At 40.1% G+C, this 26,938-nt stretch overlaps 2 protein-coding genes across 2 annotated transcripts in view; one reads left to right on the top strand and one right to left on the bottom strand.

The window, feature by feature from the left end:
- UBAC2 (UBA domain containing 2) overlaps positions 1 to 26,938 on the top strand; it is a 244,828-nt gene that overhangs the window by 115,914 nt on the left and 101,976 nt on the right. The window contains exons 5-6 of the mRNA XM_006879557.1: positions 21,137 to 21,260; positions 25,437 to 25,484. Coding sequence (XP_006879619.1) covers positions 21,137 to 21,260; positions 25,437 to 25,484 — 172 coding nt within the window. The remainder of the gene's footprint in view (positions 1 to 21,136; positions 21,261 to 25,436; positions 25,485 to 26,938) is intronic.
- On the bottom strand, positions 215 to 1,288 carry LOC102853505 (G-protein coupled receptor 183-like). Its single transcript, XM_006879556.1, has one exon. It carries the CDS (start codon positions 1,286 to 1,288, stop codon positions 215 to 217), a length of 1,074 nt encoding a protein of 357 aa, XP_006879618.1.

Below are 26,938 nucleotides of genomic sequence, written 5' to 3'. Positions count from 1 at the left end.
ACATATGTCCCCACCAGATGGCAGCATGTACTAGAGTGGGATCCCCCTTTCCCACTTGACTTCAGAGGCAGAAGATGTGGCTGGACACTGTGTCCCTTGAGTCACAAAGTGGTTAAGGACTCCTGGATGCAAGTTGGATAATCCCTTTGCTTTATAAGTCCTGCCGACTCTTCATAAAGTTCATTTTGCTGTAAACCCAAGACTGACTGCCTTTTTATTTTCCATTTAAAGACTTAGAATGTATCATCAGCTGGGTTTCTGTCATTTCACGTGAGTTGTCTTCGGGGGCTGACCTGACGGCACTGGAAATGGACACACTGACTTGGCGTCTCAACATCTTCATCACTCTTCTCTTGTACCCTTTACATGCAAAGAAGTAAATGAAAGGGTCCATGCAGCAGTTGAAGTTCATGAGGCCAACTGTGAAATGCAGAGAAATCTGGAACGAGTGTCTGTGGCGGCAGTCCAGGAGGTCAGAAAAGTGAAGCTTTTTGATCATGTGTTGGATAATTGCAACGTGGTACGGTGTGAAACAGATAACAAATACGATGATTATGAAAATGATGGTGTTGAGGGCCTTTTTGTTTGCACCAGATTTCTCAGTCAGTGGGTTTTGTTTGGCAGTTTTAAAGAGTTTGCAGCAGATTTGGGAGTAGCAGAAGAGGATGATGACGAGCGGGAGGATGTACCCGACTAGACACGCACCGAGAAGAATCCAGGGAAGGCCTTGCGTCCCCTCAAAGTTTGGATATTCCATGCACGTAGTCCTTCCAGTCTCGTCCTTTGACATGGGTCTTATGAGTAGTGGGAGTGTTTGAGCAAACACTAGCATCCAGACAAAGATACAGATGCCTTTTGCATGTTCAATCCTTTTCATCTTGTTGTATCGCAGAGGGTGAACCACAGCAAAGAAACGATCAATGCTCATGCAGGTCATAAAGTTCACGCCCGCGTAGGTATTAATGTAAAACACAAGCGCAGTTACCCTACACAAGGCGTCCCCAATTCTCCAGTCAAAGCCAAGGGCGTAGTAGGCAATCCGTGTAGGCAAAGCTGTGGTAAAAAGTATGTCAGAAATCACCAGATTGGTTGAATATAAGGTAGTGGAGTTGATTTTTTTCCTGTTTTGAATGATGACCACCAAAGCTAGTAAGTTCCCCAAAAGCCCGATGATGAAGACGATGCTGTAATGCAGAGGCATCGCGATCCTGGCCGTCCTGTGGTGTGCGTAAAGGTCACAATCATTTCCTTGAGGAGTGGCAGAGGGAAGGGTCAAGTTGTAATCCATTTTTTTAAAATCTTCCGGTGATCGTTCAAGGCCTCTAGGAAAAAAACCAAGAAGGGTGCGTTTCAGTGAAAGCATATTCCATTTAAAGCACTATAAACTGACTAATTTTGAAGATTGCAGGGTTTACTTAATTTTGAAAAATCCATGATTATTATACGCTATAGTTAAGTAGATGATCCAGGTTAGGAAGAACAGAATGTAACATTGACGTTTTTAGGCTCATAATTGAGTGGGTTTGACAAAACCTTGGCAAAGGAACTGGAACCAGTTCATAGCTGACCTTGAAGTAGATTTTTGGAGGCTCTAAATCACACAGGAGGAGAGTGCCCCTCTTTCTTCCATGGAGCCACTGGTGGATTTGAACCACCACAGAGACATGGCCTTTGGATTAGAAGTAGCTCCCTATGGTCTACGCCACCAGAGCACCCCAGAGGAACTGGAATCATCTCAACAGGACAGATGCATTTTTGTGACGAGAGGGAATGAATAAACTATCATTTTAGGCAGAAATTCCCCTCCGTTTTTTCTGAATCATTGCTTGCCTAAGAATAAATTCATGTAAAGCACCCCACATTTAGATGGCTGTAAAACTTTTTTTATACTAAATTTCAGTTGGTTTAAAAAAAAGCCAAATGCATATCACTGCCAGGAAATGAAATCAGTCACACATTTATGTAGTGAAATACGAATTTACCACAGTGATCTGATTTGTGTTAACCTAAAAAGTATGAGAAACAAGCTTAGATCTTGTTAGGAACTGAAAGTTAGGTTTTCTTAAAAAAAAAAAAAAAGGAGAAAGACAAAACTTAAAACAACTTAAAGGGAAATATTTCATTTTAAACTGTGTTACCTTGTTGCTATTCCAAGGACACATGCAGTGTGCCTTCCAACAGTTAGTTGTTGTGTGTGGTCTTGGAAATGACTCTTAGCTGACCCTCCAGGGGGGTTTCAGGAGAAGTACGCTGCCAACTCGAAAGGTACCAGATTCAAATCCACCAGCTGCCCCGTGGGAGAAAAGTAGGCTGTCTCCTCCCATGCAATTTACGGCCTCTGCCGCTAGAGTCGGTTCCGACTCTGCAGTCTATAACACCAAATCCTCTGGGAAGAGGCTCCTCACCTCCTGAAGAGCGACTGGTGGTCTTGAACCTCCTGCTGCCTCTTACACACTAGGCCCCCAGAGCCCCCCACGCTTATGCATGAGCGTTAACCACGGTTTTTATCCTGCTTTGCTTTAGTCTCTTAATGTTTCCTTGGATCAATAGAATCTATTTATTTGTCATATGTAGATTTTTATAGACATTTGATAGACTTTCTGCAGCATTTCAGTGTGTTACTACATAATTATACTAGCTACTGCTTTGGGGTCTACCAGTGGCTCAGTGGGAGTGGAATGGTCCATCTCCTCCCATGCAGTTTGCTGCCTCTGAAAACCCCCTTGGAAGGGTGAGCTGCGGTTTAGTGCCAACTCAGTGCTACACAAAACAAAACGCTTTTGATGAGTGCTTAGATTATTTCACTGTTTCCCCATGACAGTTTTAAGTCCCAAATTGTAAAGAGGTCAACCCTGTGAGAAGACCCCATCCCATGTAAGAGAATGAAATTTGGTAAAACTGGGGAAGATCAGAGCAGTACATTTTGTGTAGTAAATTTTACGAGGTGAAAATAGTTCATCTTACAGAGTCACCTCTGTGAAAATGTAATGTTTGGGTTTTTTTACGTGAAAATATCCGCATACATAGTTTATATTGGAGGATAAAGCAGTCTCATGGGAAATACATGAGGACATATGTAGTGAAATCTGAGACTTTTCTAAAGGAATAAGGTTGCTTTTTTTAAAAAAATTATTAATTTTAATGAAAGTTTACAGAGACGTTGGATTTCCATTCATTCGTTGTTGTACTTTTCTCCCTGCCTGCCCCTCCCCCCAGTTCGCTCTTCTCTTTGAAAAGTAAAAGAAAAATCCTTTCATTGTTTTACAGTCCCTTCCCCCAAGTCCATTCCACTATGCAGCCTTCATTCTGGACCCATGTCAGGACAAGAACAGCTAATCATGTATCCCTTTTACATAGTTCTCTCCCTCATCTGTTGCAATGCAGTATACATAATTTATCCCATGTGGATATTAAGATTAAGCTAATTGTAGAATCAGAGAAGAATGGTGCCATCACTTACCAGCTTGTGTGTGCCTGAGTTTGTTACCATATTAAATTCAACCTTCAGTGAATCTTGAAATGGCAGAGGTGCCTGGCCAGTTTAAATTCAAGATCATTTGGGATAGTGTTGTTTATAAAGATGAAAGAAATGAAACACATCAAGTGCCTATCATTTGGAGAATTATTAAATGTTTTGTAATACAGCTATAGAGTAAAATACCGTGTGGTTGCTGATAGTAGCCCAAAGATGCTTTTTTTAACTGACTTTATGTTAAATAAAGAAGATCAGAGCAATACATTTTGTGAAGTAAGTTTTAGGAAGAAAAAATAGTTCATCTAGACATCCCGTTATGCAACATACCACGTCTGAGCAGGCAGAAAACAACCTGGTAGATTTGCACACAAAAAGATGTCTGCATGGATATATATGCCAAATCATAATTTTGTTAAATAGTGATTTTTTTTGTGTGTTTTAGCTGTATTTTTTCTTAACACTAAACAATGAGTGTGAAATGATTAATAGGTCAAGAACTGCCTCCTCAGATTTTTAAATCTGAGAAAGACGTTTTGTTCAGTTCAGCCATTCTTAGAAAAAAGTCTGTTTTCTGGTATACTTTTCAGAACTAACCCTTCAGTGCTCTATATTCAGATTTAGGAATTAGTTTGTAAGAGGTGCCAGCTTTGTGTCAGAAGCTTTCTCATGGCGTATGTACACTCCACGGTGGCCCCGTGAGTTAAGTACTGTTATCCCGTACTGCCCCTGAAAACCTGCTGCAGGGTCAGCTCTGGGTGGGTTCCGACTCCGTGGTCCTCAGGAGCAGCGCCCTACATCCGAGGGGAACATCTGAGACTCAGAGCGTTGAAAGGTCTCAACAGATACTTCTTTCTAGTCACTGACTCCAGCTCTCATTCATACCTTTTTCAGGGGACAATTTATTTCCTACTGCCTTTGAAGAGCTGAGGAAGCTCTGGTAGGCTGGGTATAGCAGCAACCCAGAGGCAGAGGGTTCAAATCCACCAACAGCTCCTCAGAAGGAAGCTCCTCCCATGTAATTTACAGCTTCTGGAGGGTCAGCTATGAGTTGGCTCTGACTGGGTGACAGGGAGTTACTTTGTTGTTGAAGAACTGAGAAATGTGTGTTTCCAAAGTTCTCTGGACTTTTAAAGACTCTTTGAAGTGTCACGCTTGTTCTTTGCATGGTGGTGCTCTGTGATCAGCATTTGGTTTGTAAATGTCTCTTTTATACTCATTGTTCAGGTATAACTTCAATAGTCATTCTTGAATTTGGTATCTTAAGTATTTAATTTTTGTTTTAATTATTAGCAGTCACTTCTGACATATTATTTAGAAATGTAAACCAGGATGGACTTGAAGTACTATAAAGGTTGCCATTTTATTACCTAAAGAAAAGCACAAAACACTGAGCATGTGTTTTTGTCTAGAGTTTGTTTCATTGCAGTAGAGTTGCTCACATTTCTCTAGATACTATCATAGAATTTTTTTGCATAACCGGACATGTTGACATGAACTGACAGGCTCTATCTAGCCACAAGATGGAAAAAAAAAAAATAGAAGGCCTAAGAAAAGCTCTTGTGTAGTATTTAAGAAAATGGTCTGAGATCTGATGTAATTTGGCATTGGAAATATTTACCTTGGATACCACCTGGAGACATTGGTGCATGTGGACCCAGTCCTTTTTCACAGTGTACCTATGTGTTCTACAATCTCAGCTAAAAATATTTGGCTTTTTAAAATTTGAGGTAGAAACAAAATAAAATAGAAAACTTTTACTATATTGAAAAAAATGTAGTTAGTGTTAGAATATCAGATTTTTAGTAATTTCATAATTATTTTAACCCTTTTATGATTGAATTCTTGCCTGCTTTGAAATTTTTAGACATCTCTCGTGTTCTCAGTAAGGCAGGAGTGATAAGGGGACATGTGTGGGTTTTGGTCTTTCTTTTTTAGATAATTTGGATTTTGATACAATTATGTAGAACACACATGCACTAAGTGAACTGAGGTGTTAAGATTAGGCGGGTAAGGCCCATTTTTTCCAGAGTCATGCAGTTATACGAGTCCCTGTAAGGCAGTCGAACACACTCTGCCTGGGGGAGCAGCTTCCCCGGAAATTGAGAGGCTGAAAATACTGGGGGGGTTACATATCCCCTAGGACACAAAAGGGTTAAAATTCTCAAAGGTCAATCTTTATTATTTAAATATTATCAGTACTGTAAGTGAAAGAGATAAATGTCTGTGAATTCTGTTTAAATTCAACCTTTAACAATTAATTGGATGGGTCAAGTTCTGCTGAAATGATAATTGATGCCTGCCTTCTCTGTATAAAAATCAAGTTTGCTCAAGACAACCTAGACCTTGAGGCCGTCTGACTCAGAGGACCCACAGTAGCAGACAACAGAGAGGAAGTTTCAGGAGAATTCTCCAAACAAGGGGAGGCACGAAAATGCATTAGGACAGATAGCGATTCTCTTCGTCCATGGCTTAAGGGTTGGCGCAGGGTTCTCGAAGCTGAGCTGCTGGGTTTGCAGCATTCTCACACAGCAGGCAGCACACTGCTCACCCAGTGTTTTTTCTCACTCCCCTTGTACTTCACTAAACAAACATCACTGAGCTTTTCTGTGTGGCGTTGGCTTGTGAACTAGGGGCGAGTGGAAAGCGGTAATTCCTGGTGTAGAAATGGAGTGTGACCAGTCCCACCTCCCATGACGGCACTGGGACGTTCACACTGGCTGTCCACTGGGCTGCTAATCAATTACTAGTTAGTGGTGTAAATATCACATATTCAGCTGATAACCAGAGGGCAGGGGGTTTTTGAGTCTACCTAGAGATTCCTTGGAAGAAAGGCCTGGTGATCTCTGTCTAAAAAATCAGCCATTAAAACCTCTATGGTGTGCAGTTCTAGTCTGACACCCATGTGTGTCAGAACTGTTAACCATCTCTATGGTAACTGGTTACACACCCTAGTTACCTAGTTAAATAAACCTCTGCACGTTACCAAGTGATATTTTTTTTTTAAATTTTAGTCGTAAATTGAGAGACTTGTCTATATCCATGACTCCTATTTTCAGAGAAAGTAGAGAATATTGTCCAGAAGAGGTGACACAGCGCTGAGCAGCTGGAGAAGTGCATGACCCTGACAGGACCTAAAGAGTCCCAAGGTGGTGACATGCAGAGGGAGTTGTCAGTGGTCAGGCTGACAGGACTTCTCCCTCCCTGGAGGGCTGGAACCTTCCGGAAAGCAGGCTTCCCTGGCTGTGGCAGCATGAGGACCAGCAGTGGACAGCCACCCCAGGGAACGGTTAGCCCCACCACCCTGCTGCTGACACCGTGGCACGGTCTGTCCGATTCACTCTGGGCTTGTTGAAAGATGGCATTTATAGGACAGTGCAGGAGAAGGAAGGAGTTCTCCAAGGCAGCAAAGGTGTTTACATGTCTGCAAATTCCCTGTGTGGCTCATTCAATGTCCTTAACCCAGTGGGTTCACAGGGAGGACCTGCCTCACCACCACGTGAAGGCCATTAGAAATGATGGGAAAGTGAGAAGGAGCTGATACTGTGAGGCATTTGGTTAAAAATCATTTGCACGTTGGAGTTCATAACCTCCAGCTGTCTTTTTCTTTCACTTTTCCATAATGATTTATTAGTATTTGTATGGCTTTGGATCCAGCAGCTTTTCTCGAGGAGAAGTGTGGGCATTCTCCTCGTGTGTGATTAACTGATTCTGAAAAGCTGTTGGAGGGCCAGCTGTGAGTTGATTCCGACTCCACAGCTCTCAACAACAGCAGACTTGGCTTTTGAAAGCTTTAGGAAGTAGGAAGGCGTGAGCGACCAGAAATGAGAACAAGGTAGGGAAAGCAGACAATGACTTGACTTACACAGCACCATCCTTAGCAGCTGTAATAGAAAAAGCTCACACTAATTCTCATTTCGGTGTAACTAAGACAGACACTCTACTTTCCATGTGCTGTGATTTGACCTAAATATCGGCTAATTAACTGCAGAGGATAAGGGGCTCTTTATGAGTAAGCTGTGTGTCTGTGTAGTCATTTCTTTCAAATCTAAAATAATTTCTACAAAAATAAAATAAAAAACAAAACAATATTTCCCAAACTAGGATGTGACCGGATCCATAAGGAGTTACACTGCTCACCCGACAGCCTTGACTCTCTGGCAGTTCGAATCCACCAGCAACTCCAGGGAGAAAGAGGGGTGATCTCCTCCCATGCATTTGTCAGCCTCAGACGCCCAATGGAGGGTCAGCGCTGAGTCGGTTCCAATAAGTTTGCTATAAGTTTGAGGTTTTTTTGTGTGTTTCGGTTTTTTCCCCTCCTTAAAGTTCAAAGCAGATTCAAATTTTGGGGGTTTGGTTTCTGTTATCCCCTAGAAGTTAGACAGAAATAGTAAGTGTCTTTACTTTATGGATAAACAAGATTTTCAAAGAAGTAATCTCCTTTGTTTTCCTTCAACACAGGTTCGCAGCCAGGGACCACACAGGCCATCTAGCCAGCTCTCCTTACCCACTGCCCTCATTCCCTCAGTGGTTTGTGTGCGGGTAGCCCGAGCTCTCCTGCGCTTGGCTTCTCCTCTGCAATAGTGTGTGCTTGTGTCTGTTGCCTGCTTGTTTACTGCTCTCACTGCCAGTTCCTTCCTTCTAAGCATCCCCACTTCTCCATGGCACTACACCAGCAGAAGCCTCTCAAAATGCTCCTCAGACGGTGAACCCCGCACGAACTGAAAACTCTGTTCATGACACATAATTTCCTTTGTGACTAGATTCTGACTACATCCCCTGTGATAACTGCCCTGTATCTGTCATACTGCTACCTCCAAACTTTCAAATGTCCCATCCTCTCTCACGACACTGTGACTTTGTAACACTTTCCTGGCTCCTTTCCCCCATTCCTGTAGCCTCAGCACCAGCTTTCCTTCAAGACTTAATTCATAAGCAGCTCCTTCTAGAAACTCCTGCCTCTTCTTCATTCTCTGCTCCCATTCCACGAAAAGGCAGTGCAATGGGAGAGAACGGGAGAAGGAAAGAACAGGAGGAAAGATGTACTAATACAAAGAAAATCTTTACATTTATTAGTAGCGTATTTTAAAGTAAAGGGTTTTGTAAATAAATTTAGCCTTTATGGTTAATAACAAAATCTTAATAATCAAACAGTTTGAACTGAAGTGTTGGCTAAAAGAAAGGTGCACACCTAAAATGACTTTATGGTACTTTTTAGATATTTACAAGCATTTGTAGATATTTAACAAAATTGTTTTGTTCATCGTATCTCTTGAGCTTCTAAGATACCACAAGAATCTTTAACCCCAGAAGCCACTAGAATCAAAGCTACAACTTCCAGAGTATCATCACTGTTACCTGATCTAGTATTGTTATTGGCTCCCTGTGTTTAACAGGTTGTTATGGCCACAGTGTAATTTGAGTGCCTTCTAACCCATATTGTTGTTAGCTGCTGTCAAGTCGACTATGACTCACGGCGGTCTTGTGGACAGTAGCTCGGAGCTTTGCCCTGTCCTCTGCCTTCCTCATCATCTCTGAGATTCCCTGTTGCGGTCTCTGTGTCAGTCCACCTCAGGAAGGAGTTTCTTCTCTTTCCCTGACTCTGTCTTTCTAGGCATGATGTCCCTTCCCAGGGCCTGGCTCTTTCTAACAACTTGCCTACAATACCTGTGACAAAATTTTCGTCATCCTTGCCTCTGAGGAGCAACACCCTGGTTGTCCTTTATCTAAAACGTATTTTTTTTGTTCTTTCAGCAGTCCATTCCAGCACTTTATATTGGTTAAAATCCATAGTGTTTTCACTGACTGCTTTTCTTAAGTAGAACATAGATCCTGTTTTCCTAGTGTATCCTAGGCGGAAGCCCCTCTGAAAACTAGTCATAAAAAGTAGCCCTGCTGATATTTGAAGTCCCAGTGACATTGCTTCTAGAATCACAGTTAGCCACAAGCTGCCACAGTACAGCAGACACAGCCCTCCTTGTAAATGTGAGTGAGAGTGCTTTGTGAAGTGGTGTGCCCTTTGTAGTCCACAGAGAGATTAACCCCACAGAGAAGCATGCACTGACACACTAGCAAAGATAGTTCAAACAGTAAGCACAGTTTGATGTATAATTGGTCATAGACTCAGTCTTCATAGTGTTCTGTTCAATAAATTTCTGGGAAAAAGTCCCAGAAGAAGAATTTTCACAGAAACAGTGGGGAAAGAAAGCTTTGACACGTTAATAGTTTAATTGATAAAGAGAGAGGAGACTAATGATAGCCAATAGTTTTAATATTTGCTGCAAGAAGTAGTATTAAGCCTTTAGCAGTACTAATGCTCCCAGTCTTACAGTGAGTGCCCAAGCAAAGGAGTTTAAGTCACTTGGCCAAAGCAACACAGTTTGGAAATAATAATAAAGCCTAATTTTGAAACCAACTCCAAAGATCATATTCTTAACTACTGTACTCTTCACAGAAGGACACCCACACACCCCTTGAGGAGGAGTTGTCTTTAGGGAAGGTCTCACAGCTAGTGTTCCAATAAGAGTTTTTCTACACCCGATTCCATTCTGAGCAATAAATATAGACAGTAGGTGCATCTAATTCACTGGAGGGTTTTTTGGCACATGAAAATTCTAAAATGTATTTATGGAAAAATGTCTAGCTTTACTGATATAATAAATATGAACCAAACAACAAAGATATTGCTCTTTTTTAAAATAACCTATTCCTTTTCCTTAAAAAAAGAAGTTCCCCTGCATCTTCGAGTCCTGACATTACTTGCTGACTACATGATAACTGTTGGTTTTGGTTTTTCACTGAATTCACAGAAAGTACAAAGTAAGCACTATTTTTCCAGCAAAGATATTTCTGACACAGTTCATGGCTTTCTCCTAGTTGTCTGATAATAAGTAGAACTACCAATTAATTACCAGAGGGTCTAAATCATGTAAATAGCACCTTTGTTGCTCAGATTTGTTATAACTTTTGACTTGTATCTTAAAACTTAAGTTTCAAAGTTTTCCTTAACAGAATTTTTTGCAAAAGCAAAATAGCTCGTACTTACCTGTCAGTGGCTGGCTTGCTCCTCAGGGTGGTAGCATTCAGTATTGGTCCCGACTGAAGCAGGCTCACCCTAGCATGTTGTTTCAGGCACGATTATGCAGGCATCCTTTTATGGTGGTTAACTTTTTTTTTCCTGTCACCCTGTGACTGAGCATACTAGTGATCGGTCGGCCTCATGAATGCGTGTGCCCTTTTTTTTTTTTCTTAAATGGGAAGTGAAATTTTTCTGTTAGTGATTTTTTTTAAAGAGCTATCAAAAAACCCCTTGGAATTTATGAATTGTTTTTATCCATGAAACTTTAAAATTTTTCTATAAAGTTTTTAAGGATAAAAAAAAATTCCTCCAAAGAGAGTAAAATAATAATCTTAAGAAATAGAAGAGTCTTACTACATGCAATTTAGTGAAATTAAGTTTTTTAAAAAAATATTCAAGGGAAAAGGACAGATTTTGATAGCATATTTACCTGGAAGTTTAATACCATTTAATAGTATGCCCATTTTCTGTCTGTTAGTAAATTATGATAAAGAAACAGAGGTTTATGTGGTGGGTAGAAAACAAAACAGTGTTTTTATACAGGGACAGAAATACTCAGTGCTTTCAAGAAAGAGATACCTGACTCCATCACTGGTGACATGTCCACATAAAGGACAAGGGAAGAGTTAAAAGGTTCACTTGATTTCTAATACACAGCCTCTTGTGCAGAACAGGGAAGAAACTCACACTGTTCATTATTTTAGATGACTCTCCACAACACATAGAGCGTGGCTATCAAAAGTTCCAGGAGACGGCGCTCCAAACGAGTACACCCTGTGTCTGTGTTCTGTCAAGGACCAGGGTAGCCACACAGGCTCTTCTGGATTCTGCCAGTTAGGAAGGGTGTGCGTGATGGAGGGGCTGTCAGGATGGGGAGGGGTCGGGTAACAGGCTCTGTGAGAAAGGACTGAATCAATGGAGACCTTTGCAGGTTTGGCAGAAATGTGATCATCAGCTTCCTGCCTTTGGAAACTGCCTGATAGAAAAGAGTTTAGACTTTATGGCAGTCCTCATAAGAGGAAGTTACAGGAGACTGTTTTAGATCAGAATATGAAATCCACCACCGTCAAGTCGATTCTGACTCACAGGGACTCTGGAGGACAGAGGAGACTTGTCCCAAAGGGTTTCCAAGGCTCCAGTCCTTTACAGGGAAGGAGGCAGCCTCTTTACCCTGAAGAATGTCTAGTGGCTTTGAACTGTTAACCTTTTTTCTCACAGCTTAATACTCTAGTCACTGTGTCACTAAAACCCCTTCAAAATACACAAGAACTTTTAAAACTATAAAGGTCATAAAAATGGCATGTACTGGCAGCTCTGGTGGCCTAGTGGCAAGAAGCTGCACTGCAATCCTAGAGCTGCGTGGTTCAAATCCACCAGATGCTCTGCTGGAGAAAGAGGGACAGTCTCCTCCTGTACCAGTCAGATCCGATTTGACGGTACACACACAAAAAATAATAAAATAAAATTTTAAAAAAATGTCACGTACTGCCACATGGTTGCATAAACTTGTAATGGGAGTAGGTGTGTCAAAGATGACAAGGTTTGCTCAGGGTAGAGCAGGGCTCAGAGCTGTTGTACAGAGGGTCGCTATGAGACACAAATGACACATAAAACAACAACAGCAGCTAAATCTTGTAAACTCTCTCCAAGGATAATGTGGAAAAAATTGCATCTCTTGTTAGGAATTTGTGACTTTAAATTGTCAAAGGTCCTTTGCTTCCAGGAGTCTGAGGAAATGACTGAGGGTCTGTAGTGTCTCAGTGGTGATACTCCATTTACATTACTCCCCTGGAGAGAAACACTACCAAATAGACAAAAGAGCAGTAAACTCTCAAGTCCTGGGTCCTTCGTCTCATTGTCTATAAAATAAAGGCATGGGACAAAATCATCTTCATGATAATTTCTAGAGAAATTACAAAAAAGGAAACAGGTTTTATTATTTGTTTCATAAATATGAAGTAATATTTGGTCATTAGTTCATGTAAAAAACGGATTGAAGTGTACATAGAGCTGGACCCTTAGCTTGGTTGCCTGGGAGTGTTTTTTCCCCCCTGCTGTAATTGAATAGCCTTCCTGGCAGAGTATTTTTCATTTTAATTTTTCAAATAGTTCTTATACGATAAAACTGGTTTTGCATAATGAAAAACCGGGCTAGTTAAAGTAAATGGTTTAGCAAATTGGATCTGCCTTTTTTTTGTATGAAAGTAGTCAAGCAAACAAAGAGGTCAGGAGGTAATTGTCCTTTGAAACACTGTTGGAGGGTTGTTGTTGGGTGGCGTCAAGTACAACTACAACTCTGGGCGATGCTGTGAACAACAGATCTGAACCCTGTCCTAGCCTGTGATGTTCTCACAATCTCTGACACGCTCGAGCCCATTGCTGCAGTCACTGTGTTCATTCATCTCCTCGCGAGCCCTTCTCTCCTTCCCTCACCCTCCACCTTTTAAAGCACGATGTGGAGGATTACTGTGTAGATAATTTTATGGGATCACAAGCCTTATTTTTATTGTTGAATTTTTGTTATCTATGACTGTACTATAAAAGTGGAGTTGACTTGGTTTTGTGATTATGATGTGACATAAGTGTTTCGTCCTCTTTTTGTCAGGTATACTCCCGAATGTATAGTAGGAACTCAGTAAGTATTAGTCGTAGTAATGGAAAAGATGGAGGAATTCTTTAGAACCTGCTTTCATGTCTGTGCTTAACTCCAAACAATGCTTCCAAGAGTTAACTATTCACATAATGAAAAAGGCCAGCCTGAATTACTGTTGACAGTGTAAAGAACAGATGATGTTGTAATGTAAAATAAGGAAAAGACCAAAACTGTTCAATGACTAATAACATATTTTTATGTGTATAAAAATAGCAATAAAAACTTTCTACAAAACAACCTGTAAGATCCTAGTGTGAAAAGTGTGTGTATTTTTAACCCATGGGCATATGTAGTCTCATATTTACTCATCATTTAAAATTATGTCTTTGTTAATAACTTTTAAGGAATTTCTAAACTACATGTATTTATGGATAATATATAAACTGTGGTGGTTAAAATTTCTTCCTGTATTTTTTAGTTGACATTGTAATAAAACCTTTTACAGGAACTCTGTTTCATATTTTTAATTATAACATTGCAATTTTATTTTTATTATTGAGTGAAAGCTGAAAAATGACAAATAATTTCAAAGAACATGTTCTGTAGGAAGAGATCTTAAGTGCAACTGGCTGGCTAACATGGTTTCCTTCTTACCAAGAGACCAGCGTATATATTGAGTCGTTTTGTGCCATTGAGTCAGAACTGACTCACAGCTGATTTCAGTGGATAGTCAGAGACTTATGTTGCACAGGGGTTGCCCCTTCTTATGGGAATTATATTCAGGGTGGTGGATTGGAACTTCAGGACTTTGGGATTGCAGTACAGCTTCTTACCACTAGACCGCCAGAGCTCTCCTATATGAAACTATATTCTAATCTCATTAAAATGTAATGATGAAAAGTGAAAACTATTATACTACCAGTCAGTGCAGAAAAGGCGCCTGATAGAACTCAACACCCTTTCCTGATAAAACCTCTCAGAAAAATAGGAATAAAAGTGAAATGCCTTAACATAAGTAAGGGGATACACACACACAACGAACAACTGACAGCATTCACCTTGAGAATGAGAACTAGAAAATGCCCTTTATCATTATTCTTACTCAGTATTGTTCTGGAAGTCCTAGTCATGGCAGTAAGGCAAGAAAAAGAAATACGAAGCATCTCGATCAGGAATAAAGAAGCAAAAGTATATTCCTATTTGCAGATATAATAATGCTATATGTAGAAAATGACAAAAACTACACAAGATGGCTACTAGAACTAGTAGATGGATTCAGCAGTGGCAGGGTACAAGATCTGCATAAAATTGGTAGTATTCCTCTACAGTAATAAAGAGAATTCTGAAAAGGAAGTCAGGAAAATAATACCATTTATATTCACACACTCATGCATTCATTGCCATTTTACTGGAACCAACCCATGGCTGACTCTCCGGTGAGTTTGCAGAGGCTGTAAATTGCACGGGAGAAATTGTCCATCTTTCTCCCATGGATCATCTGGTGGATTCGAACCATTTGCCCTTAAGTTGGCAACACATCTCCTTATCCACAAGGCCACATGCACCCCCTAGTATACACATACGTACATGCATATGTGTGTTTATAAATACACATCAGCATCAACACATTACTAAAAAAAAAGTGACAATGACGTATCCAAAAAAGGACTAAACTAATTTATAGGAAACTTCAGCACTTCAGCACGAGAAAGGAAAACAGTCCATTTAAACACTGGGCAAAGAACATTAACAGGCACTTCACCAAAAAAGATATTCAGGTAGTGGTCAGCAAATTCAGGAAAAGATCCTTATGGTCATTCATCATTGAGCCACTGCTATAGTCATCTGTGACTGTTAGAGTCCCTTCAGGACAGAGGAGAGTTGTCTCATAGGATTTCCAATGTTGTAAAGCTTTACACAGGCAAACTGCCTCATCTGTGCCCTGGGGAACAACTGGTTGGTTTGAACCAGAAACCTTTTCACTAGTATCCAAGTTTCTTAACCATAGTGCCACATAGTTGGCGTTTAGCCATTGGAGAGAGGAAAGCCAAAACAGTGATGTATACCTCACCACGGTGTTATGACTTTTGAAAATGGCTTTTCTATCCATTGCCTTAGCCCAGATGTCTCAGCTGCAGACACATGATTGACCCATTGATTAGCATCCTCAATATCATCAACAGCTGTGAGGCCAACATAAGAGGGAGAGCTAGTCAGACCTAGAAGGACTGTGACGAGGTGTAGCCTGATGGAGCCCTGGAGATGGAGCCAGAGTGAAAAAGTTTCACTTGCTGGATGATTGAGGAAACCAGAGGCTTCCTTCATTTATGTAACTAAACTGCACCTGGACTTTCACTTGCTGACTGGAAAAACTGTCTGAAATAATTGAGGAATTGTGTCCTTTTGTTAATCTGGCTTAGAATTAATTGGAGTAAACCTGGACTTTGACTGTGTGATATCCTGTGTCCCCACCGAACTATTTCCCTGATCAACCCCACAAATTTTGCAGTGAGTATTAAACCTAGTAATTAATGGAAGTAAGTGCAGCAGTGTGGGGGACCATATCTTACCAAGGAATCAATTTTCTATGCTGTGTGCTATTGATGGGGACAGCTCTCCTTTTTGGAGTTAACAGAAGTCAAACTTGGCCATCTCTATGCTGAATTTGGTGTTTTAACACTCACTCTGGCAGTAAGGTGGTGGTGGTTGTTATGTACCAGCAAATTGCTTGTGACTCATAGTGACCCTGCGTACAAAAGCTCTGAACTCTGCTCTGTCCTGAGCCAGTCCTGTTGTCTCCAATGGACCTACCCCCATCTCATCAAGGGTCTTCATATCCTGTATTGTCCTTCCACCTTTCCAAGCATGATGTCCTTCTTCAGAGACTGGCCCTACCTGGCCACATGCCCAAAGTATGTGAGACGGAGCTTCAAAATCTATGCTTCCAAGAACCAGCCTGATTTCACCCTGTCCAGGATAAGTCTGTGTTCTCTGCAGAGTATGGTCTGTTCAAGACTCTTCTCCAGCACCACCATTCAAAGGCATCAATTCTTCTGTCGTCTATGTGGTCATTGTCCAGCTCTTTGATGCATAGCAAGTAATTGTGAAGATCATGGCCTGAATCAGCGTACCTTATTCTCCAGACTGACATCATTGTTCTTCAGCACTTTTGAAAGATCCCTGAAAGCAGCTTTCCCTGGAATAGTTTATCTTTTGATTTCTTGACTGCTGATGCCAAGATTGTTGATTATTGAGCCAAGCAAGCTGAAATTGTTAACAACTTGAATTTCTCCTCCATCCATCATGATGCTGCCAATTGATCCAGTGATGAGAATCTTTATCTTCTTGATTTTGAGCTTCAATCCATACTGTAGACTGTAGTCCTTGACCTTCTGCAGCAAACACTTCAGGCACTCCTCAGTTTCAGAAAGCAAGGTTATATCATCTTCATAATGTAGGTTGTTGATGAGTCTTCCTCCAATTCTAATGCTGTATTCCTCCTGAATATAAGTCCAGCCTGACCTTTTCTGTATATAGATTGAAAAGGTATGGAAACAGGATGCATCCCTGATGCACTCCTGTCCTTATTTTGGCTCACACAGTGTTTCCTTGCTCTGTTCTGACCACTACTACTTCCTGGTCCAAGTATAGACTTCTCATGAGCACAGTCGGGTGTTCTGGGATCCCCAGTCTTCTCAAGCTGAGCCTCAATTGGTTGTGATAAATACAGTCAAATGCTTTTGCATAGTCAATTAAACACAGATAGGTATTCCGCGGTTACTCTTTTGCTTTCAGCCAATATCCACCTGACACATTGGCGATAATGTCTCTGATGCTACCACCTCTTCTGACTAAACCCAGCCTGTATTTTTGGTAGTTCTCTGTAGAAGAACTATTTCAGTAATTTTTAAAAATAATCTTCAGCAGCATTTTGTTTGCATGTGATATCAGTGATACTCTTCCATAATTTCCACACTATTTTGGGCCATCCTTTTTTTGGAATGAGAAGAGAAATTAATCTCTTCCAATCAGTTGGCCAGATAGTTGTCCTCCAGATTTCTTGGCACTGGTGCTAATAGCAGTGATCAAAAAAAAATAGGAAAAATGCCATTTAGTGTGTGAAGACATTGAAACTCTCTTTTCACTGCTGGTATGATGGTATAGTGTCAACAGTATGTACTTTGTTGAAAAGTTAGAAGTAGAGATCCCACAGTAATTTCTAGTAGGTACATAAATCCTCGAGAAGTCAGAGTTGTCATAAAGACTAACATACAGATGGATACCTAGGTTAATGAGAAGCTCTGATGATGTAGCACATGACATGCTGTGCCTCTAACCTGGAGGTCAGAATCTCGAATCTCCCAGCCACTCCACGGAGCAAGATGGTCAGACTTAGATACCCGTTGGAAGGTCAACAGGAGTCGGAATTGACCTGACGGTAATGACTCTGGTATTTTGGTGTGCCTAGCTTGGCAGGTAAATAGGTGTAGGATGGCAAATGAGAGTACACTCTTGAACAGGCATAGTTTTGCCAAACAGTATTTCTTTTTTTTTTTTAAATTTAGGTTGTTTATTTTTCATTTCAATGAACATCTACAGAGATTTTGGGATCCAAACAGTATTTCTACATATATGTTTGTATATGCTATAAATACAACCACGTATTTAGTAAAAGGGCTAATTTGTGCAAACTTCTTAGCCATAAGCAAGCGTCTTTAAAAACTAAGTCATTGTTGAAGGTTTGGAATTGGAAAAGAAATTAAGGTTATTAACAATTACAGCTTGCTCTCAGCTCCATAGTCAGCACTCCAGCAGTCAGGAAATCAAAAAACTAATTGCACTGGGAAAATCTGCTGTCAAGGATCTTTCTAGAATACTGAGAAGCAGTGATGTCAGTCTAGAGACCAAGATGTGCCTGGTCCAGGTTATGGAATTACTTGCAATGCATCAGAGAGCTGGACAATGACTAAGGATGACAGAAGAACTGATGCTTTTGAGTTGTAGTGCTGGAGAAGAGTCTTGAACATACCATGGACCACCAAGAAAACAAATAGGTCTGTCTTGGAGAGGGTGAAACCAAGTTTCTCTGTGGAGGCTAGGATTTTGAAGCTCCATCTCACATACTCTGGGCATTTGGCCAGAAGGGACCAGTCCTTGGAGGAAGATATCATGCTTGAAAGGGTGGAGGACAGCGCAGAGAGGAAGATGAGGAAAACTCCGGATGAGATGGATTAATGGGGTCATTGGGGTAATGGGAGTAGGTGTGTCAGAGTCAGTGAGACTGGCTCAGGACAGGGCAGGGTTCATAGCTGTTGTACATATGGTCACTATGAGTTGCAGGCGACTCAATGGCACATAACAGCAATAAGGTTGACTGGCATAACAAAGTCCACAAAAACTGATACTGTATATCCTACTTTGATAAGTAGTGACAGATGACTGCCTTAAAACCTGCTAGTAGCCGTCTGTCTAATCTGGAACAAAAAAGAATGAAGAAAATGGAAAAACTCAAGGAAATAATTAGTCCGAGGTTCTAATGGATCACAGATCATGTGAATCAAAAGTTCTACTAGCCCGAGCCCAGAACTACATGGTAACCAGCCTCCACTACCACTGCTCTGATCTGGATCCCAATAGAAAGCCCTGGAAAGATGGGAGATAAACGTAAGCCAGAATGCATGGAAAGGTCATCCTTGATGATCTTATAGAGACGAGTGGAATCCCCAAGATTAGGACATGTCCCTCATGCCTAGAACTCAGCCTACTGCCAGAGATCTCTGTTCAGCCAGACAGTAGACAGTAACACCCACGAGGAAGGTACTTCTCAGAACAATCAACCGTATCACGCCTAATGGACAACATTTGCTGAGAAACGGAGTTCAGAAGACAAGAACAGGCAAGAAAGATGAGCCAATTGAAATGCGTCCAGGGCAAAAGTGGGAAGTGTACTGTCATTTGGGGGGATCATAACTAATGTCACAAAAGAAGATGTGTGCAATTGCTGAATGGGAAATGAATTTCTGCTGTAAACTTGCACTAAAACCACAATAACATAATAATAATTTTAAATAATAGTTCAAAAAACAATAATGATTGATCATTATGTTTTCTGTACCCTCTGTACTAGCTCTGTCTCTGTTACCTGAAGCTTTCACACTGTAAAGTTAATTCTCAACTCACCTCCTTACTCCACTGATAGAACCTGTATCCTTCTCATCATTGGATTCCCCCATCCTAGCACCCGTGTGAAATTTAGATGTTCCAGGCTATTGTTTTCCCTAATTGAGTATTTGCTGCATTCTTGGATATACTTGTTAATGCTATTTTGTTCTTTAATAGAAGAATTCAGAAGACAAGGAATATTTTAACATAGTTTCTACCAAAGATGTTTTAAAAATGTGTGTGTGTGTATAAGAATCTTCTTTGTACTTTTGGGGTTTTTTTAATGGTTAAAAAAATTCTTTTATCTCACTGTCAAATATTGGAATACAGAAATCAACTGAATAAAGCCAATTATTTAATTTTAAAAAATGGTTCAGGAATACGCCCAAACCACTTGACTCATTTGAGTTTCCTGCGTATCCCTAGGAAATATGTGACTGTGACTTAATGGTAGGGATTTGCACTGCCAGCTCAAAGTTGCACAGTTCAAATCCACCAGCTGCTTCATGGGAAGAAGACAGACAGTCTCCTCCTATGCAGTTTACTGCCTCATAAAACCACCTGAAGGGTCAGCTAGAAGATGAGGTCTGCTCAGTGGTACTTAGTATAGCCATCTCAAGTCATATCTCTTCAGATTTGGAATTACTTCTCATTCATTGACGTAGATGTAGGTCTAATGACTAAGGTACTGCCTCACACATAGTGTCCAACCCATTAGTTGAGTCACGCAGGCAGTGAAATTGATGTTGCTTTGAGGGCAGAGAAAATAAATAGCTAACAGCCAGAAGGAATTGGAGATCAACACCTATTTCATACAATCTAAACATGACTTTCCCATGCAGGAATGTAGGAGGAGTGGTTTTGGTTAATAGAATGACATACTAATATACGGTCATAAAAGCCTGAGATGCCCAGGGAGCAGCCTGGTGTGGGTGTGAGAGAGAGATGGGGCCAGATCAGGGAAAGGAAGGGGAAACTCCACCAAGAAGAAAGATGGAGAGGGCTTTGCTTGTCCATGCTAGTATTTGCATTTTACCACTGAAGACTGGGTACTCATGGGAAGGTTTTAATTAGGGAAACTACATGATAAGAGTTGTGTTTGGAGAGGAGAATACTTTTAAAAACATAAAGGATTAATTGGAAAGAAGCAAAATTTTAAAGAGACACATTTGGTCTTTAAATATGTGAATTTGAAGTTATCAACAAATGGGTTTCAGAAATAGGGTCGGAGATAAGTTGGAAGTTTGAGACTCACTCATTTTCTTAATTGGAGCCACAGAATGGGTTAAGAAGGCACAGAAAATTAGAACAAGAAAAAAAATGTAGACCATTGGAGAGGGTACACAGCTGGTTGAGAAAAGTAGCAGAGAAACAGGTTTAAAATAAAAGGAGGAAGAGATTTGCGTAACGGAGAGGTGTGGTAAGTTGTGTTGATTGCTATGGTGATATTTGACTGAACAAAATCTTAGCTGAGATATTTGGTTTGGCCATGAAGTGTTCTCATTTTTGTTGTTTATGGCTTATTTATATTCTTTTGTTATAGTTTAAACAGTCCATGAGCATGAGCACACCAACTTTCAATTTTCTTGTAGCGTGTGATAATTAGTAGATGGTGAATTGCATATTTGCAGTGGTTTTGGGAGGGTCACAAAGTAATAAATAATATACAAATTGTTTTGGAAATTTATTGATGTAAAGAAGCCAATTTATATAAAAATGTTTTCAGACTGAAATATCATTCTAAACAACATTATTGCAAATACACATTTATGACTGATAGTTTAGATAGAATATTGCAGTCTAGTGATTGTGCTTGTTTTTGTTTGCATAGCTTGGCGCCTGTGTTTGCTCTGTTTGTACCGTTTTACTGCTCCATACCACGAGTCCAAGTGGCACAGATTCTGGGCCAATTCTCCATCACCAACAAGACACTGATTTACATATTGGGACTACAGGTAGAGTATACAGCTTTATGTTCACCATTTCTCTAACCAGATCTTTCTTTTTTTTCCTTTTTTGGTCTTTTTTTTTTTTTCTTCTCATTTGATCTCCTGAAAACAATGTTTTTTCCCATAAGTTTGGCTTTATGATCTGTATCAAACGTTCAAAGGAAGTGTTCGAGAACAAGAACATCAAAGTAGCTGAGGAACTGGAATACTTTCATAGCCTTTAGAAATCTGATAAGAGCTTTCACTGTAATTTGTATCAGTGGAAAATATTTTATTTTCATTGTTCAATTGCATATTTGAGTATTTTTTTAAAGAAATTATTGTGTGAAATGGAAACAAATGAGAGCAATCAAAATGTGGAGAGTGGAAAATCACTGTCACATTACTTCAGTGGATACAGTGTCAGATATATAAAGCTCAGAAGAAGAACTCAAATATACTTGCCCGATCTTCTCTGATGGTTTTTGAAGAAGCGCTGTTAGTTTTCTAACTCTGTGTTACTTACAGAGATAGCACTGTCACCTTTTGCTAAATGGTTCATTCAGTGTAAAGACCCTTATAGTACTTACTGTCTGACTTCCTTTGAAAAGGTTATCTTAGTAAATAAATATTTATTTATATTCAAGAAATATTCCTTGTCCCCTGCTATGTTCTGTGTCCTATGGTAGAAGACTCATGGAGTTTCTGATTTCTTACTTGTTGTCACTTTTATTCTCATAACTTCTGATGTCAAATTTTATCCCACTGCTTCCTGCGGGACCATGTGTCAGTTGGCCTTTTGATCCACTGATCAGTAGTCAGAGCAGACTCGTCCTACACGTTTCAAACCGGATACCAGAGCTCCTTTACCGTGCCCTCCTCTCTCCCCTTTTAACCTTTCACATTTCCTCTTACTCCTCTAGCCCGCTGTCGTGTGTTATCAATGGCTAATAGGGAGTGGCTGTTTCCTTACCACTTTTACCACCATTGCTCATGAAATGTTTTTCTTCATGTCTCAACCCCTGTGCTTTTGCACATTCCTTTATTCTTCTTAATAGTCATCTAACTTAATGACCCATTGCTGTTATACATTTTATACTTATTGCTAGAGTTTCCTCTGAGTTGTTTTTGTTGTTGTTGTTGTTGTTGTTGAGTACCGTCAAGTCGGAACCAACCCGTAGCCGTCCCTCCAGCTGGTTTTCAGAGGCTTGCATGGGAGATTGCCCAGCCTTCTCCCTCAGAGCTGGTGGATTCGAACTGCATGTCTTCAGGATTGCAGTGTGGTTTCCTACCACTTGGCCGGATGTTAAGAAAGAACACAGAATGGAATAGTAGAAGAATGCCCTCGACCTGGAGAAGGAGACCCATGTTCTAGTTGTAGGGAGACACTAGCTGTGAGACTTAGGCCAAGTTATATAACCTTCCTGAGGCTTGTGTTGAGTTTATAGCGTCCTGTACAGCTCTTACATGGTGTTGAAGCTCTTGGGGAGCAAAAGTGTTGTGTTAGTAGTTACGGGGCAGAAATTCAGTGCAACATTGTGGATTACCTTGGAGCCATGTGAACTGGGGTTCAATTCCTTGCTCAGATAATTGTCACCTTTGTTATTTACCTTTCTTAGTCCCCACTGGCCTAGCTGTAAATGGGCATAATAAAATCTATCTTACAAGGTTATTTAAAATATTAGAGGTAATAGTTGCTGGATATTTATTGTAATTGGAACCGGTAATGAGAACTAGTTTGTTGGTTCCTATTACTAGTTAATAATCTATGTCTTTATCCCTACCACCTTTGATTCTTTGGAGATGATTAATCTATCGCTTTTGTCTCCTTGACCATCTCCCCAAAAATACGTAGCTCCTGTCATAATAGCCATTGTATTTAGTGCTATTTCAGTATTGAATAACTTGCAAATATTTTCAATAAATTCAATAATGGGGTAGAAGTTGGCATCAGAAATTAGAGATGAGAAGTTAGAGATCCAACAGCTTCTTTGTAAAACTCTTCACATGAACATTGCTGCACATGGTTGTTCTTATCTATCTGGTAGCAATGACCGCCCGTTCCTGAATCAAGTATGACTGAACCCCTTATCTTAAAGTCGCTATTCTCATTCCCTCTCCCTGCTCTTTAAACCTTCCCACAGGTTTCCTTCTGCCTTTTCTTCTCTCTACAACAGCTGCTGTAGCCAGGGACATTGGTTGGATGGATGAATGAATAACTTCAGTTATACAAAAAAGCAAAATTAGTTGTTAAGAGGCATCTAAATATCAGATGACTTCTAAGTTGCTCATGCAGTTCCCTAATGCTAGAGAACATAAATTGAAATATGAGACTTAACAGTTGTTCCCACGGAGCACAGCAGCTGAGAGGAAATGTACATATCGTCGAAGCAGAAACAAACAGAACCAAACTTGAAACAAGTTGAGAGGTTTAACATTTCAAAGGAGACCGTTTTTTAAAAATAGCTAAAATTAAAAAAAAAATAAATTGCTAAAATGATTGACTTGTTTTACTGGTGTGTTGTTGTTGTTGTTGTGCACCAGAGAGTTGGAACCGATCTATGGCTGACCCTCCAGTGGGTTTTCAGAGGTCCAGGATCGCACGGAAGGAGATTGTCCTTCCTTCTTCCATGGAGCAGCTGGTAGTCTCGAACCTAATGCCTGTGGTATTACAGCACAGCTTTTACCACTAGGCCACACCAGAGCTCCCTAGTCTTTTAATTTCTTGACTGCTGGTGCCAAAGTTGCTTACTGGTGTATAAGATACAATAAGCTGAAAACAACTGCAAACAGTGTAGAGCTTTGGGGCCAGCTGCCTGGGTGCAACTCCCAGCTTCACTACTTCCTGACTTTTGGCCTTATATAAAATACTTAACCTCTCAGGGATTTTTCCCCCCATATGTAAATAGAAATAATAGAATTTAGCTCCTAGGGTAATGATGAGGCTTCAGTGAATGTAATGCATGGAAAATATTAAAATCAGTGCTTGGAACATGCTGGGTGCTATGAAAGTATTAGTTACTCTACTGTTTTCTGTGTTGAGAAGAAAATAATCATGAAGTATTTTTTTCTTCTTGTAATTCTGGCCTTGTTTATTATCAGAGGCATCAAAATAAGCATCAGTGCTAGATCAAAAGGTGTTTGAAGTTGTCGCTTGTACTCATTTCTTCATGACAAAGCCCCTCTGGAAGGTCTGTGAGCCTCCTCTTACCTGCGTTTTGCTCCTTCTTGCCTTTGTGTCTGTCTTCTCTGTTTCCTTGGCTAAGAGTGCCAGACTCTGAGGTGTTGGCCGTCTAGCACATGCTGCAGTCAACCTATAGCGATAGCATGTTTCTTCCTCTGTGATTAGAAGAACTTAAACTCCCAGCCTGTGGTTCTAAAATTTCACATTAAGCCACAGATACTTTCTTCCTTGCAGAATATTTTAAAACCAACCAACCAACCAGCCCACCCTGAGCTCTAGGGTAAGGAGGCTTTGGAAAGAAAAGGGGAGACTAATGAAATCCAATTCTAATTATTTTTTCCATTCATATAAACTGTTATTGTTACTTTGCATTTTTTTTTTGAGGGACCTGGTATCAGCATTCAAGAAAAGTAGTGTTTGACTACGGAGCTATATGCTTACAGAGTTCTTCTGATTTACAATGGGAGTAAAAGGATAAGAAATTAAAATAAGAAAAATACATTAGTACCTAAGACTAGACATTTGATGGCCACTACATTATTTATATGTTTTCAATGCCAATAATTTTTCTAGATGTGTTATTTTACTTTAAATCCATTAATACTGATTTCGAATTAAACATATACTTGAATCTGTCTTTTCTTTTTGTCCGTGAAATTAACCCAGCCTCAACCAGTTTTTTGAAAAGGCTAGAGTCTTGGTTTAAAAAAACTAACAGATAAGGGAGCTCTGGCAAGAAACAGCGTTCCAATCCTGAAGGCGCACGGTTTGAGTCCCCCAGATGCTCTACTAGAGAAGGAGGGGGGGCAGTCTCCCCCAGTGTCAGTTGCATCTGACTTTATGGTACAAAACAAGAAAAAGAAAAAAAAATTAAATACCCAGTTTATAATATCAGAATTTATATTTATTCCATCTTACTTATCTATGTATAAGTAATAATATAAGTTATGGTTGTAGTTAATGCTGTGACTGGAATTTGCATTTCTTTTTAGTTGTTTTTTTTTTCCTTCCTTTTCTAGCTTTTCACCTCTGGTCCTTACATCTGGATTGTAGCCATAAGTGGAATTGTAAGTGTGATTTACTCCCTGTTCCCCCGCTTATCTACTCCTTAACTTAAAAAAAAAATTAGTAAAAAAGTCTTTTTAGATTATAGGTAATATTCATTGGTCCACCATATTATTATTTACTATGCCAGCTCCCCAATTCCATGCTACTTAGTTAATGATTAAGATTAATCATTACATGGTTAATTGAAAAAAAGGGGACCCACTTTGTCTCAGTCTTAAGGTAATTTTGATGAACCTTAGAGCTAAATTTTTGTCAGTATTGTCATTTTGAAATTGACAGCCCGTAGTAGGAAAATAGTGACAGAAAAAAGAAGAAGTCAGGCTTACTAAAAATAATGAAATGTTTGCTTTGTAGAAGACATTGTCATGATGCAAAGGAAAAAATTAAGACTGGTTGGAAAATCAGGTGGGTTGGACCTGACTGACTCCTCATGGTCTGTGGCCAGAGAAGGAAGAAGGGCCGGGGCCAGGCTTTGGAGCAGGGCGCTTTGGTGTGTGGTCACTTCACCTCAACCAGTTCCACACCGCTTTTTTGTTCTTGTTTTAATGACAAGCATTTGTCATAAGCTCTGTATTTATAAGACTTCTAAAAATTTAGAGCCTCAGTTTTATAGGCCAGGTTTTAGAAATCTTTTATGATAAATTAGAATAGCCAAACTTTAATAAAAATTAATTTTCAACTAGTGAGAGTATGGTGTTAATTTCTTTTTTTTTAATTTTTTATTTTATTATTTTTTGTGTGAGTGTACCGTCAAATCAGATCTGACTGGTACATGAGGAGATTGTCCCTCCTTCCCCGGCAGAGCATCTGGTGGATTCGAACCGTGTGCCTCTGGGATTGTAGTTGCAGCTCCTTGCCACTAGGCCACCAGAGCTCCCCTTAATTTCTCTTGTAGAAGACTAGATGAGAAATACAAGAAGATTAATAATCCTATTTAAAATATTAAAGGGAAAGGATTTGGAAACTATTTCTTCAACTGTAGACATTTGAAGAAAGTTTCACACACCTCTTTGTGCTTCCTGTGTAAGTGACTGATACTTCTGGGCCAATGCGTCCATGATTTGAACCAGCTCAGTCCTTTCATTATACTCTCTATAATACCCCTTATCTGTGTTATTTTTGTATCCAGCTTGCTCCTCATTCTTCAGCACTGATGTGCTTCCAGTCAAAATTCTAGCGATCCTAGGATGGCTCAAGACCAGGCAGAGTGTTGTTACACTTAAAAGTTAGAATCGGCTTGATTCCACCGAACAGCAGCAAAGCATTTTGCTTGAAAGCAGGGGAATACCAGAAGAATGTATATCTGTGTTTCATTGATTACGCAAAGGCGTTTGACGGTGTGGATCATAACAAACTGTGGCTAACTGTGAGAAGAATAGGAATTCCAGAACATTTAATCATGCTAATGCAAAACCTATACTTGGACCAAGAGGCAGTCGTCAGAACAGAGCAG

The sequence above is a fragment of the Elephantulus edwardii genome, unplaced genomic scaffold (genome assembly GCF_000299155.1).
Source record: "Elephantulus edwardii isolate Elephantulus edwardi_28Jun2011 unplaced genomic scaffold, EleEdw1.0 scaffold00004, whole genome shotgun sequence".
Lineage (NCBI taxonomy): Eukaryota > Metazoa > Chordata > Mammalia > Macroscelidea > Macroscelididae > Elephantulus > Elephantulus edwardii.
The sequence above is the reverse complement of the archived record's forward strand: the minus strand, read 5'-3'. Positions and strand labels throughout refer to the sequence as shown.

What these genes read in the sequence shown, in the direction of transcription:
- LOC102853505 (XM_006879556.1), bottom strand. Translation starts at nt 1,288, where the DNA reads ATGGATTACAACTTGACCCTTCCCTCTGCCACTCCTCAAGGAAATGAT.